General features: G+C 40.7%; 1 protein-coding gene and 1 long non-coding RNA gene across 3 annotated transcripts in view; one reads left to right on the plus strand and one right to left on the minus strand.

The window, feature by feature from the left end:
* Window positions 1-14,671, plus strand: part of LOC117352380 — a 255,037-nt gene that overhangs the window by 219,660 nt on the left and 20,706 nt on the right. The gene's annotated exons all lie outside the window — the stretch shown is intronic.
* The window catches only part of B4GALNT4 (beta-1,4-N-acetyl-galactosaminyltransferase 4), a 153,271-nt gene that overhangs the window by 74,419 nt on the left and 64,181 nt on the right, over window positions 1-14,671 (minus strand). For both annotated transcript variants that reach the window (XM_033928835.1, XM_033928834.1), the window contains exon 3: window positions 1,126-1,221. In XM_033928835.1, coding sequence (XP_033784726.1) covers window positions 1,126-1,221 — 96 coding nt within the window. The remainder of the gene's footprint in view (window positions 1-1,125; window positions 1,222-14,671) is intronic.

Genomic DNA, 14,671 nt, shown 5'->3' on the forward strand with positions numbered 1-14,671 from the left:
CTTCAAACAGATAAATCAAAATAAAAAAGTTTAAGAAACTAAAACACTCAAAGGTCTAATCACAAAGCAAAGCTTTAGTGATAAGCTGGTGACAGATTATTCTCACAGGGCCTTTTGTTATTTCTTCTTACATTATTCAAAGGCAACTGGCATTACAATCAAAATGGAACAAATTGAAAACAAGCAAACAGGGTAGGCTTAGTCAACAGGCAAAGCAAGCTTATGCTTAGGGCCCAAAATCATGGAGGAGGAGTTCCCCAGACCTTTTATATCTCCATCCTGAGAATGGTAAGTTTTGACACATGAAGGCCATGGAACCAGGGAAGAGTTGTTAACTAAGTTGGTGGCAGAAACTTTTAAACTAAGCAGTATAGCTGAATGGTTAGTGCAGTTGGCTGAGAACCTGGGGAACTGGGTTCAGCTCCTAATGACCCTGGGCAAATCATTTAACACTACATTATCCCAGGTACAAAAACAGATTGTGAGCTAGAGAATGACACGGTGACCATTTCCCATGGTAAACCGTGGCTAACCGCGGCAAAACGGCAGGAATGTAAAAAATTCAGCTCGTTTGCCACAGGTTCAGAAACAAGGCTTTTCACTGCCCCACGAAAGCAGGAAAGGGCCTTGTTCCTACAGTAAAGGATGATATTGCCACAAGTCGCCTCCCTCCCACCTCCCTTTGCCTCCTGGCCAGCAGCCCCCTACTGATTACGGGTCCAGCAGCCCCCCTTCCTCCCGTTAGTGGGTCCTGTAACTCCAGGAAACCCTGCCCCGTGGTTTAAAAATGGCAAAAAAAACCCAACAACCTGTGATTCCCCTACTGGATAAGTCCCTTTCCGCCCCGGGCCTACCAGTGTCTTAAAAGCTTCTACGACCGAAGAGGCAACGTCGCAGGCCTGCTCCGTGGCCTTCCTCTGGCCAAGTCCCTCCTTCGTACTATGCTGATAAAATACATAGCAATACCTGAGACTTCAATGTTAATAACATGCCAAGGGAAGGAAATTTTGAAATCTCTACACATACTCTTTGTACTTGTAATTCTTACTGGTCCAGAATTTTCATAATGGAACTTCTTATGGCAGAAAGTTGCCCCCATTATATTTATTAACCAGAATGTCCTACCTGCTCATTCCATGGAAGAACAGTCCTCATCAGATTTAGCTTCTGTGATCTCCTAGATCCCTTTGCATTGTTTCCATGAAGGCCCTGTCCTTCCATCTGTGAAAGGAAAGAGCAACAAAAGGTAAGGAGCGATAAATATACACACACAGAAAAGGCAGAGCAAATTTCAATCTAATTTATCTACAACTAAAGCATAACCTAATACATTATGTAATCAGTTCTCCTGTTGCACATCACGCTTCATAACTTACAAACCACTACGGATTCTTCTCTCCTTTTCTACATTTAGGGGAAAATTCTATATATGGCGCTGAATGTTAGGCACCAGTGACGTAGTTAGGAGGGGAGCAGATTGCCCCAGTCTTGGAGGAGGGCGACGAAAATGATAGGAGGTTTGCGCCACAAGACGTATGAGGAGAGACTGGAGACTTGAATATGTATACCTTAGAGAAGGGGTGTCAAACTCATCTTCTTTCTCAATTTATTTTCTGCATCTGTCTAGATTAAGTTCTTACTACGTATTCGTATTAGTATGGATCATGCAATTTATATAATCATTTACCCATGCAATTTGTTATATGTTGGCAAAACCAAGAGAAAGATACACACATGCATTATTGATCATCCTAATGATTAACAAGGGGTGACTTCTATCCCCCTTGTTAATCATTGGATAAACTTTACACATAAAACCAGACTTAAAATTCTTTGCATTCAGAACTTTTAAGGCAAGATAGAGAGAAGGAAATCTTGATCTCCTCTTATAAAATGTGGAACAAATAATTATTTATGAACTAAGTTCACACTGAAAGCCCACATGGAATAAATCAAGAACTTGAATTAGCTTCTTTTTTGTAACTTGTTTCTTGGAACCTTTTTTTCTCATTTTTATCACAGTTTACACATCAATTATTTCACACAGACATCATTTTTGGAAGGAGTGATTATCATGGCTCATCAAGGTCTTTTTAAAGCATCTCAGGTTTTGGTTCATCATTAATTTTTGAATTTATTTAACCTGCTTTTCAAAACAATGCATGTTTAAGATTATGATGTCCACATGATTCGTAGATTTTTTTTTTGTATGTTATCACACTTTTTTAGGCCCCCTTTTATCACGCACGCTAGGCTTTTTCATCGCAGTAAAAGCTCCAACACTCATCAGAGCTTTTACCGCCGCAGCCGGATATGAAAAGGCCTAGCGCAGCTTGATAAAAGGGGGCCTTAGATTGTAATTTTTTTAGGGGGGTTGTTATATGTTCTATAAGACCCCTTTCCTTGAATATTATGCATTTCTGTAAATGTCTACCTTCAGGACATCTATTTATTCACTTTTTTCACCTAACGCATCACATTTAGTTTAATTTATTTATACATTAAGTTTTGGCACTGTATAATAATAATAACTTTATTTTTGCATACCGCTGCACATTAACAGTTCTAAGCGGTTCGCAATAAAGAGATAACTGACAAACAGCGAAGTTACAGACGATGTAAAAATACAGAGGCACGATTATGAAGATACAAATTTATCAAAAAGATATTTATATTGATTTACTGTGTTTAGATTGATTCATGTTCCATAGGATATGTACACACATGCTTGTTTTTTTCTATTTATCATGTGCATTATGTATAGATTGTTTAACACGATACACAAGCTCAATATTGCCATGTTACATGTATGTTCATGTATGCTTGCCATGTTCATTCTGATATATGATTGTTTATATACATTTTTGTGCTTCTTATGCACAGATCGGATTAGGTTTCATTAGACCCTTTCTTTTCCTTTCTTCTTTTCTATTCTTTTTATCATTTTTCCATATCTCCTTCCTTTACCATTTGGTTCCTCATTTTCCATCTCATTTGGCTTTTTAAATGCCAATTAGCATACCTAGTTTTTCCCTTTTCACGGCTCTACATAGTCCCATGTTTTCATATGCAATCTCCTTTTTTCCCCTTTTCACAGTTCCACATGTTTTCAAATGCATATCGTCTTTGTGTCCTATTTTATAGTTTACACCACACACATTTCTTCCATATTTTCATTTTTATATTCTTTTCATCATCTTCGACACAGATCAGTTTGGTACACTTTGTATTTAATGGGTGGGTAGTCTTCCCCCCCCCGTTGACACACCGCATTATGTCCATTCGAAGGAGTAGAATTCTCATGGTTGTCATGGCTTCACAATTTCACATCACTTTTTGCGACCATGTTTTGTTTAAAATCTACACCATCAGCTTAGTGTCCTCTCTTAGTTGCAATACAGGCACTTGCATAGCACCAACCCAAAGTAGGTTATTTTTATTCCATCTTCATGCAGATTTAACTTCCATAGCGGTTTGTAGTGTCAGTCAGCTTGCACTGCTATAGTGTTTCAATATTTTTGAATACTGAAAAGCGTTGGCTAGTTTCTTTGCTTTGCTTCTGGAAACCAAAGGCGTGCAATATAACCCCTTTTTACTAAGCCGCAGTAGAGGTTTCTACCATGGCCCAGAGCGCTAAATGCTCTGACACTGCTCCGACGCTCATAGGAATTCTTATGAGCATCGGAGCATTTTGTGCCCTCAGCCGCAGAAGAGGGCCTAAATTGGGCTATACTTTGGAGCCTTTCTGTTTTTGTTATTCGTTAATCAATTTTGGGTTTTTGAGCATTTATAAGATTAAAGCTGTGATTTCATAATTGCACATGTACTAGCTGTTATGAGATCAGCTGTTATAGCAGCTACCTATCCCTTCATAGTTCGCACAACCTTGATGTCATCAGTTGGTTTCTGTCACTTATCTTGTTCTGTGTAGATGATTGTATGCATCCAGTCGTCAAACTCGGGCTTTAAAAAGTTGTTTATATTATTAGCCCAATACATTTTTCTCATTACATTATTTTTTGGTCTCCTTTCTAGCTTAGTTGCTCTCATTGAACGTATTTTAAAATCAGCAACCAGGTTTGACTTCTTAATTTGTTTCGACCATTTTTCATATCTATGTCGTGGTCCATTATCACAATAAGACCTGCTCCCAAGTCTTCACATTGATAATCAGTAGACTGAATAATAAATGAAGGTGAATTGTCAGTTTCTGGGGAATAACCTTTTAAGTTTCTCTTAGGTTTTCACCCGGGTATGTCCCACAGATAGTGTGCACCCTCAAGCGCACTGTGGGCTGAATATTGACTATTAAATTTGTATATATCGATTAAAGAAACATGTATCAAATCTGCAAGTCCCAATTATCCAAATACATCATAAGAATTGCTCTTGCTTTCAAGTTACTGAAGGGAGCATGTCTGAACATGAAGGATCTTCCAATTAGTAAAAGTGTGAGATAAATGCAAATCAAATAATTATTATGTTATACTGGGCTTTTTTTCCCCCTAAGGACTGACTGCCTGGCCACAGCTATTCAATGGGCTTCTGAAGTTGCTACTTAAATTCTCCTGTTTGAACAAAATTACAGTTGTTTCTTTATAGCATTATTGCGATGATGTTCAAAACCATTTAACCAGGCAGGAGAGTGTCCTGTGCAGTTAAATTGTGCTGGCTGGCCCTACCACCAACATTCAGTAGCATTTAACCAGATGGTTCCACTGAATCTTAGCACTGACCACCTAGCCACTATTCAGTTAGGCCCTGAATCTATAAATGGCGCCCAACTTCTAGCGCCGTTGAGTGCAATTATCAATCGTCCACTAGGCGCCATTTTTTTAGAATTGTGCCTTAGACGCACTCCCATTTAGGCCAGGGTTTTCTTGGCCTAAATGAGTGCGCATAAGTTAAGTACCTACGGGCGCCTAAGTTAAACCACACCTAAATCTGCCCAGAATCCACCCCTAACCACACCTACTTGCCAGTAGGTGCCTTGGTATAGATACCTACTTCGAAGTGGTAGGCATCTGCTAGCTAATTAATTTTTTTCCATGGTTTAAAAATTTTTTTTAATGGTGCGTTCAATTATCAGCATTGATTAAGCCAATTAAGAAAATTAAGTTAGGTGCCAAGATTGGCTAGCGCACTGGTCTAGGCACCTAACTTTAGACGTCATTTATAGAATCAAGTTTCAAGTTTATTTAAAATTTCTTATACCGCCTAATCAAACCTTCAAGGCGGTGTACAAAAATACCAAAACAGTGTACCAAATAGAGTCAGAGTGTAGTCAAAGTTAAATTGGGGAAAAAGACAAATTTTTAAAAACAATGACGAATGGGAATGAAGGGGAAGAAGGGTGGAACTACAATTGATCGAAAGAGAAAGAACATTTAAGGAAAAGAACAAAAGGAAGGGAGACTGGAGTTAAAAACCTGTCCAATCTGGTTTGTCCTTAAAAGGGCAGTTTAAGTAACAAAGACACCAAGGAATAAAAACTTCACCTTAAAATTGGCAAGACTTGTTATTTTACGTAAGTGATTTGGAATACTATTCCAAAGCAAGGAAAAAATTGTAGCCCTCATTGTACTGATATACTTTAATGAGGGCCTTAGTGCCGGGGAGGTCCATGGGCAGAGTTCGAACATACATGGAAGCTCATCGCGTACCATAGATATTCAATGTGGCTACCTCACACTGCATGCACTTGCCTTGAGTCTAGTCACCCAACTATTTATCCTAACTCACTGTGCCACACATCTTGTCACCTTCTATATATCTACACTGGCCACTTGGCTACATAGACCCTCTTTTACTAAGCCATGGTAGAGGCTTAATAAAATTCTGTAAGTGTCGGGGCATTTAGCGCTCCAGGCCATGGTAGAAAATTCTATCACAGCTTAGTAAAAGGGGGCTATAGTAAGCTGTGGGGAAAGCATTAACATCATATCTATGTCATTTGAATGTTCTGATGTCTACTTATTAGGTGTTTTTTCATTGGTATTATGCTGACATCATATTCTATCTGTTATTTGAAAGTTCTTCTAAGCTATTATGGTACTGACATTTATCATATTTCTGTTTTATGATTGTTCTACAATGCTGTTAAATGTATATATTTTTATTTAAAAATTTATAGCCCGCAGCATTCCACAATTTTGTGTGGGTTATCTAAGAATACACATAACAATAAAATTATAACAGTTATCACAAAGAACATATCTATCATAATAAAATCCTAAGCGCGCTTGCGCACTTACAACTTTGTGATCGCTGCCTCCATGATCTGTAGCTCTGTGGCAGTGTTCGACGTGTTCAGCTAGAGCCTGCAGCGGTTTGTGTGTGGCGGACCCTTTTCCCTTTGCTTTAGTTGCCGCTGGCGGCAGCAGACCGGGGGGGGGGGTGTTTGAAGCGTCGGAAGGCCAGATGGTAGGTAGCAGCAGCAGGGGCTGGTACGGGGGAGGGGGCAGGCTTTGGCTTCTGTGCTGGAGGCAGGCAGGCTGACTTTAGCGTGTCAGATGGGGAGAGAGGTAGGCTGGCTAGCTTCGGAAGAGGGGGTGGGACAAAGGCTGGAAGACAGTGAAGGGGGACATAGGAAGGAGCAATGGGGGCACTAAGGACATGGGAAGGGGCAATGGGGACACTAAGGACATGGGAAGGGGCACTAAGGACATAGGAAGGAGGCACTGGGGCACAGGAAGGAGGCACTGGGGCACTAAGGGCATGAGAAGGGGCACTAAAGACATAGGAAGGAGGCACTGGGGCACTAAGCATATGGAAAGGGGCACTAAAGACATGGAAAGGAGGCACTGGGGCACTAAGGACATGAAAAGGAGGCACTGGGGGCACTAAGGACATAAGAAGGAGGCACTGGGGCACTAAGGACATGGTAAGGCGCACTAAGGACATATGAAGGAGGCACTGGGGCACTAAGGATATGGGAAGGGGCACTAAAGACATAGGAAGGAGGCACTGGGGAGCACTAAGGATATAGGAAGGGGCACTAAGGACATAGGAAGGAGGCACTAGGAGCACTAAGGACATGGGAAGGGGCACTATGGATATAGGAAGGAGGCACTGGGGGCACTAAGGACATGGGAAGGAGGCACTGGGGCACTAAGGACATGGGAAGGAGGCACTGAGGGCACTAAGGACATGGGAAGGGGCACTAAGGACATAGGAAGGAAGGAGGGAGGAAATAGAAAGGGATAATTGTAGGGCCTGAGTGTAGAAAGCGGCCAACGAGAGAGAGAGACAGAAAGAAAGAAAGACAGACAGCAGAAAAAGAGAGAGAGAGAAAGAATGAAAGAAAGACAGACAGACACATCTACTCTAGCACCCTTTATTGTAATGGGCTTAAACACTTGTCATAAGATAAAATGTCTAAAAAATTCTCACTTGACTACTAAAATACAATAAATTTTTAAAAAGTCACATATTTCTGATACTGTTTCATGTTAGTCCTATTATTAGGTTTGAATCTGCTGTTTTCAAGTTTACTTCATTGATTATATTTATGCTTATGTTTGGTTATTTTACTTTTGTTATGCTGTTAACAAAATTGTAAGTTTTATGTTAAAATGTACTTGCTGTGCACTTCCCTAGGTGAATCGCTTCATAACGCTGGTTAATAAATACCAATAAATAAATAGAATGCAGTCCTAATTGACTATGCCCAGTTAGCTCTCAGTGAATTTTTGCCATACATGGATTACTTCCCAGTGCTGCCAAACATCCAGATATTCAGGGCCAGCAGTGAATATCCAAGCTTAATTCTGTCTACATTGGTCATCACTGTCAAAAATGCTGAGCATTGAGGACTCAATATTGAGGGGTGGGGATCATAAGAACATAAGAATTGCCACTACTGGGTCAAGCCAGTGGTCCATCATGCCCAGCAGTCCGCTCCCACAGCGGCTCACAAGTCAAAGACCAGAGCTCTAACTGAGATCAACCTTACCTGCGTACGTTCCGGTTCAGCAGGAACTTGTCCAACCTTGTCTTGAATCCCTGGAGGGTGTTTTCCCCTATAACAACCTCCCAGAAGAGCATTCTAGTTTTCCACCACTCTCTGGGTGAAGAAGAACTTCCTTACGTTTGTACGGAATCTATCCCCTTTTAACTTTAGAGAGTGCCCTCTCGTTCTTCCTACCTTGGAGAGGGTGAACAACCTGTCTTTATCTACTAAGTCTATTCCCTTCAGTATCTTGAATGTTTCTATCATGTCCCCTCTGTCTCCTCTTTTCGAGGGAGAAGAGGCCCAGTTTTTATAATCTCTCGCTGTACGGCAACTCCTCCAGCCTCTTAATCATTTTAGTTGCTCTTCTCTGGACCCTTTCGAGTAGTACTCTGTCCTTCTTCATGTATGGCAACCAGTGCTGGACACAGTATTCTAGGTGAGGGCATACCATGGCCTGGTACAGAGGCATGATAACCTTCTCCAATCTGTTTATGATCCCCTTCTTAATCATTCCTAGCATTCCATTTGCCCTCTTCGCCGCCGCCGTAACACATTGTGTGGATGGCTTCATCGACTTGTTGACTAGTAGACCCAAGTCTCTTTCCTGGGAGGGGGTCTCTCCAAGTACCGCCCTGGACATCCTGTATTCATTTATAAGATTTTTGTTACCAACATGCATCACCTTACACTTATCCACATTAAACCTCATTTGCCATGTCGCAGCCCATTTCTCAAGCGTGTTTATGTCCTGTTGCAGGTCTTTGCAATCTTTCTGCGTCTTCACTACTCTGAATAGCTTCGTATCATCTGCAAATTTAATCACCTCGCTCATTGTACCAATTTCCAGGTCGTTTATACATATGTTGAAGAGCATAGGTCCAAGCACCGAACCCTGCGGCACTCCGTTCGTGACGCTTTTCCAGTCCGAGTATTGTCCATTTACCCCCCACTCTCTGTTTCCTATCCACCAACCAGTTTTTTATCCACATGAGTATGTCACCCTTGATCCCATGGCTCGCAATTTTTCATAGTAGTCATTCATGCGGGACCTTGTCAAATTCCTTCTGAAAATCCAGATATACAATGTCGACCGACTCGCGCTTGTCTATCTGCCTGTTTACTCCCTTGAAGAAGTGCAACAAGTTTGTCAAGCAACAGCTCCCCTTGCTGAAGCCATGCTGACTGGTCCTCATCAGATTGTGTCCATCAAAGTGTTCAATGATGCAGTCCTTTATCAGCGCCTCTACCATCTTTCCTGGTAATGAGGTCAGACTCACTGGTCTTTAGTTTCCCGGATCTCCTCTCGAACCTTTCTTGAACATTGACATAACATTCGCCACTTTCCAGTCTTCTAGAATCCTTCCCGATTTGATCGACAGATTGGCTATCAGTTGAAGCAGTTCAGCTATAGTCCCTTTCAGTTCCTTGATTACCCTCAGATGGATGCCATCCGGTCCCGAGGATTTATCATTTTTAAGCCTATCAATATGTCTGAATACCTCTTCTAGACTGACCGTCAACCCTGTCAGTTTCCCATCCTCGTTTCCTTCGTATAGCCTGTCAGTTTTCGGTATGTTGTGTATAGCCTCTTCGGTAAATACAGACACAAAAAAATGTGTTCAGTTTGTTGGCAATGGCTTTGTCCTCCTTTAGCACTCCCTTTATTCCATGGTCATCCAACGGCCCCACCGCTTCCTTTGCGGGTTGTTTCCCCTTAATATATCGAACGAACAGCTTAAAGTTTTTCGCCTCTGGCTATTTTTTCCTCATAGTCTCTTTTGGCTCCTCTTACTGTTTTATAGCACCTTCTTTGATGCTGTTTGCGCTTTTTCCAGTTTTCGTCCGTTTTTGACCCTTTCTATTCCTTAAACAAAGTCTTCTTGTCTCTGATCGCTTCCTTCACCTCTACATTGAGCCACGCCGGTTTCTTGTTCTTTTCCTCTTGAATCCCTTGTTGATATGTGGTATATATAGATTTTGTGCCTTGGTGACCATGTCCTTAAAAAGGGACCATGCTTGCTCTAGTGCTTTTACAGTGCTTGTCCTCTTCTTAATCTTCTTCCCCACCATGAGTCTCATCCCTTCATAATCCCCTTTTCGGAAGTTCAATGCCATGGCCGTCGTTCTGGATCGATGTTTCGCCCCTGTGTAGTTAAAACAGGTGGATATTCTCTTTACAGTTTCATTTATATTGCTGCCAAATCTTCCTGACCTAGTGATTTCAAAACATGGTTTAGATTAAGCTGTTTTAAATCACATTTATTCTGCTTCCCGATTAGTGATTTAAATCATGACTTAAATCAGTCCTGCAGTAGAGCATAAATAAGTAACTTGTATAGGATCAGAAAATCCTCCTGTTCACTGAATGTGTCTATGAGAAACTTATAGGACTGAAGATATGTATTTATTTTTAACATTCAATTAAGTTCAGCACTGGAGCAGAAAACAAGAAATAAAATACATTGGCTCTTAGAGGTCACAGGAAGCAGCTTCACCAGTAGATACTCATATTGAACTCATCCCCTTTAACAGTAGCAATCATCACTGTGTGAAATCAATAATGAACTAGGGGGGGCGGGGGGGGGGGATGCCAATGTCAGTTTTACAGGTCTCTGGACTCTGCAGCCTGGAGATATTTTACCTTTTGGCTTATTTGCAAAAGGGAGATTTGGCTCAAAACTGACCTTGAGCTCAGTTCTTTCCTATGAAAAGTCAACTGAAGTCTTTGAAGAGTTGCTCAGAGACATCTATCGAACTTTCAGAAAAGCAACCAAAATACATATATTTCAGTGGTTCAAAACCACAACCTAAACCATTCGATAACTATGTTCATTTTCCACAGACATAGTTCAGAGTCATTGTTCATAAAATGCAGGGGCAGTGGAATACGATTTTGGTTGAAGGGACAAAACAAACCTATCTCTGGTCCTGCCCCCAAACTCTCCAGTTACTGATGCTCTAATCTAATGGGCAAAATATTGGTCAGGTCATGGCCCATCCCATTCCATTGCCAATGATATTGAGGGTCATTCTAGAAGGCTGCAATTTATGTAGCAACTACACATAGAAATGCAGTAGAAACTCAGTTATCTAGCACACATGGCAATTGGTGGATGCCGGATAACTGTTTTTCTGGTCGCCTGAGAGTTATTGTATAAAATAATACTGTACAAGGAGTATCTGCCAGATCTTAATTCCCTCCCTCCCTCCCTCCTGCCCTGAAGCACCAGCGCAGCAGCAGTCCTGAGCCACAACCCCCCCCCCACCCCCAAGCACTGAAGCAGCAGAAGCAGGCGGCAGTCCTGACCCGTAAACCCCCTCGCGCCCTCCCTTCCTTACCCAAAGTGGCAGCCGGTCAGTAGGATGCAGTGCTCAAAACATCACCTCCTATACCAGAGGAGGACAGCCCTTATACACAGAGGGCCACATGCATGTTAGTACTACCCTCAGTGGGCCACAGCATTATATAATGTTAGAACCAGAAATCAACAGCGCTCCATAGATCTTCTGTGATAGACAGATAGATAAATAAATAAGTAGAAATTTACTAAAAATGATGGATACAAACTGCTAGAGTGGCTGTATTGTGAAATACAGTATTTAAAATCACTAAACTCTAGTTAATGGTTGGCCTAGTTGAATGGTACCGTTCAACTAGGCCTACTCGGCATACTGGTTTATTTACTTTTCCTAATCCCAAAAATTGCTGTTATAAAAAATATTTTGATCGATCTTTGGCTTATCAAGCGGGTAAAGTTCAAGTATGGTTAGACGGCCTGATTCAACAATCTGCATCTTATTGCACCTTTAGAAAATTGGTTAAGACCTATTTGTTCAAAAAATTTGTTACTTGATTGAGACTATGTCATAGTTTCTTATTGTATTTTTCACTATTGAAATATTATACTGCTTTTCTGTGTGCTTTGTATCATCACTGGAATGTCCAATCCTCTTTATTCTGTGAACCGCCTAGAACTTTTTAGATGTTGGCGGTATAGAAAAATAAAGTTATTATTATTATACTTCCCATGGTCTTGTGAATGCACAAATTTCAACAGATAAAGCAGAGTAGGCCAACAGACCGAATAGATAAGGGTTTATTATTCAATGTACCTGACGTGGCTTTTTTTTAAAACAAAATGTGGCCAAGGTTGCAGGGAGAGCTTGAAGCACTCATCAGCTCTGCTGTCCCGTCCCCCCCACCCCCACCCCGACATCAAATTCCTGTTTTGGGACAAGACTGGCAGAGCCGAAGGCCATGAGCATGCAGACCACAGTCCTGCAATCACTCCATGCACCCCACCTACTACCTGGAGGAGGGAGTGCTCCACCCCGGGTGGATGCCAAGCCAGGTATACCAGTACTTGTCAGTATTTATTCTCTTTCTGTTTCCTTCAATGAGATCCACTTTACATTTTTTGAAGATATCTTTTTGCCTCTATCAGCCTTTTTGACCACATGTAATCTTTTCATTTTCTTTCTAATTTTTTCAATCTATAAATATGTCTGTCCAATCAGCTAAAAAGGTATTTGTAAACAGTATTTCCAGCATGCATGCAAATTTTCAATCCTTGCAACTGTTCTGGTTAGGGGTTCTTTTTTCCTAATCTCCTTTGCCTTAATCCCCTTTCTTCAGATTTAAATGCTCCTGCAGTAGTTTTCGTTATTGTCATTGATAGTATGGCAATATTGACAAATGAGCCTACCAATGATGTCTTGCACCAGATCTTGCCAAACATTGAGAGTTTCATCTAGAGAAGCATCCCCCACCACAGTCCAGCCCTGTTCTCCTCCTCTACATTTTTGTCACTTTCTCTCTAGTCCTCATCTACAGCTCACCTATTCTCCTCCACTATTCCCTCATAAATCTGTCACTCTCCTTCTCTACAGCCTTCTCAATCTTCTCTTTGCCCCATCCAAGTCCCAGTTGTCTCACCAGGGTCCTGACCACCTGCCTCCCTTGCTTGCCTAAAAAAATCCCTTCATCTCATACTATGTTACTGTGAATTTTACAGGTGTAATTATATATTACTGTTCATGTGAATATATTAACCAGTCAAACTACATTCCCATGGTTAACTAGAATGCGATCTGAACCCCTTGAATGTCATTACTCCTTGTAATTAGTAGTTTTATTTCATCTAGTGTTATAATTTGGTTAGCAAATGCTACTGCTTTTCTAAAACACAGATTTAAAAATATAACTGTAGGTTTACATCACAAACATTTCAATTTGAGAATCACCAATGACATTGATGCTAATTTTCCATGCAGTACATTTTAATTTGATATTATATTTCTGGAGACTGAGCTACTGAGTTCTTGAACTTGTAACACATTTCAGTAACTGATGTTTGGCTACTTCCCTTCCTGTCATAATTTAAAAAAAAAAAAAGCAACCTGTCTCTCGGAACTCTACCACACAAGGATATGTATTAGCTCTGTTCTGAGAAAGGGAAAATGGAAAAAGCTTGACTGCCGAGGTGGTACATTGATCTTCTGAGAAACAGGAAAGAAATATTAACTATATCTGAATTCTAAAACAAATCACTTTAGAAAGCCTTCATGGCATCCATCTGGATCAATAAAAACCTGATTGGGCTGAGATAATGACTGTCCAGTTCATTCCATGACAAAGAGAACAAGAGAAAGTGGAAAATTGAATTCCCTTTCCAGCACCATCAAATTAAGGACTTATGGGAACTGTTTTCTGTCAGAACAAGCTTTAGTACAGAAAAATATACAGCACATATTTCAGCTAAGTAGTCAACAGCAAAATATGTGACAAGATAAAAGGAGAAAAATAAAAGCAAGCAATGCCTTTTAGTAGCACAGCATCTAAGCCATCTTTTTTTCTACCAGAGGGTCCAAGTCTGAGCCAGAGCCATTTGTTTTCCAGAAATATTTTGATCTGGTAAAAATTTTCCCATGCTAATTATAAGAACATAAGAATCGCCGCTGCTGGTCAGACCAGTGGTCCATACACTCGGCGGCCCTTGGTTTAAAGACCAGAATTGCATTTCCTCTCGTATTTTCCTTGACAAGTTGTTCCAGGAAGGAATCGTCTACAGCGTTCAGGAACTTGGTCTTCCTACTGCAGCCGGAGGTGCCTAGGTTCCAGTCTATCCCCAGATAATTGAAGTCGCCCTCCCTTGGAGTTGCATTTAATCTCGTCTGTCATTTATCCATCAATTTCTTCGGATGGCCCTGGGGGTTGGTAGTAAATGCGGATCTTCGTTTCCGTTCCATTTATTCCCAGAATTTTGGCCTATAGAGACTTTACCTCATTTTTCATTTCCGGTGTGTTCTCAATTCCTTCTTTGGTGTATAAGCCAAATTTTATAAGAGAAATTACATCTCTTAATAAATTTAAAAGTAACTTTCTTTTTAAAAACGCATTCGGTGTATAATAGTCCTTCTAAGGACGGTAATGGAAATCTGTTCCTTGCCCTTTTTTAATCATTTTAGCTTATTTTACATTATTCTAGACTATTTATATTTTGTTCCCCTTCCTTCTGTTTTGGTCCTTTTCCCCCTCTTTCTCTTTATACAAATTGTATTTCTGCCCTTCTCCATCCTGTTAATGTAAGTTAATGTTTGTCAGTGCATTTGATTGTTTGTAGCATTATTTGTAATTTGTTTTAATGTACGTTCTTTTTATACTTTGTTTTTATATTATGTAAAACTGCTTTGAATTTTAAATAAGGCGGTATATCA

This window comes from Geotrypetes seraphini, chromosome 19, assembly GCF_902459505.1.
Source record: "Geotrypetes seraphini chromosome 19, aGeoSer1.1, whole genome shotgun sequence".
NCBI lineage: Eukaryota > Metazoa > Chordata > Amphibia > Gymnophiona > Dermophiidae > Geotrypetes > Geotrypetes seraphini.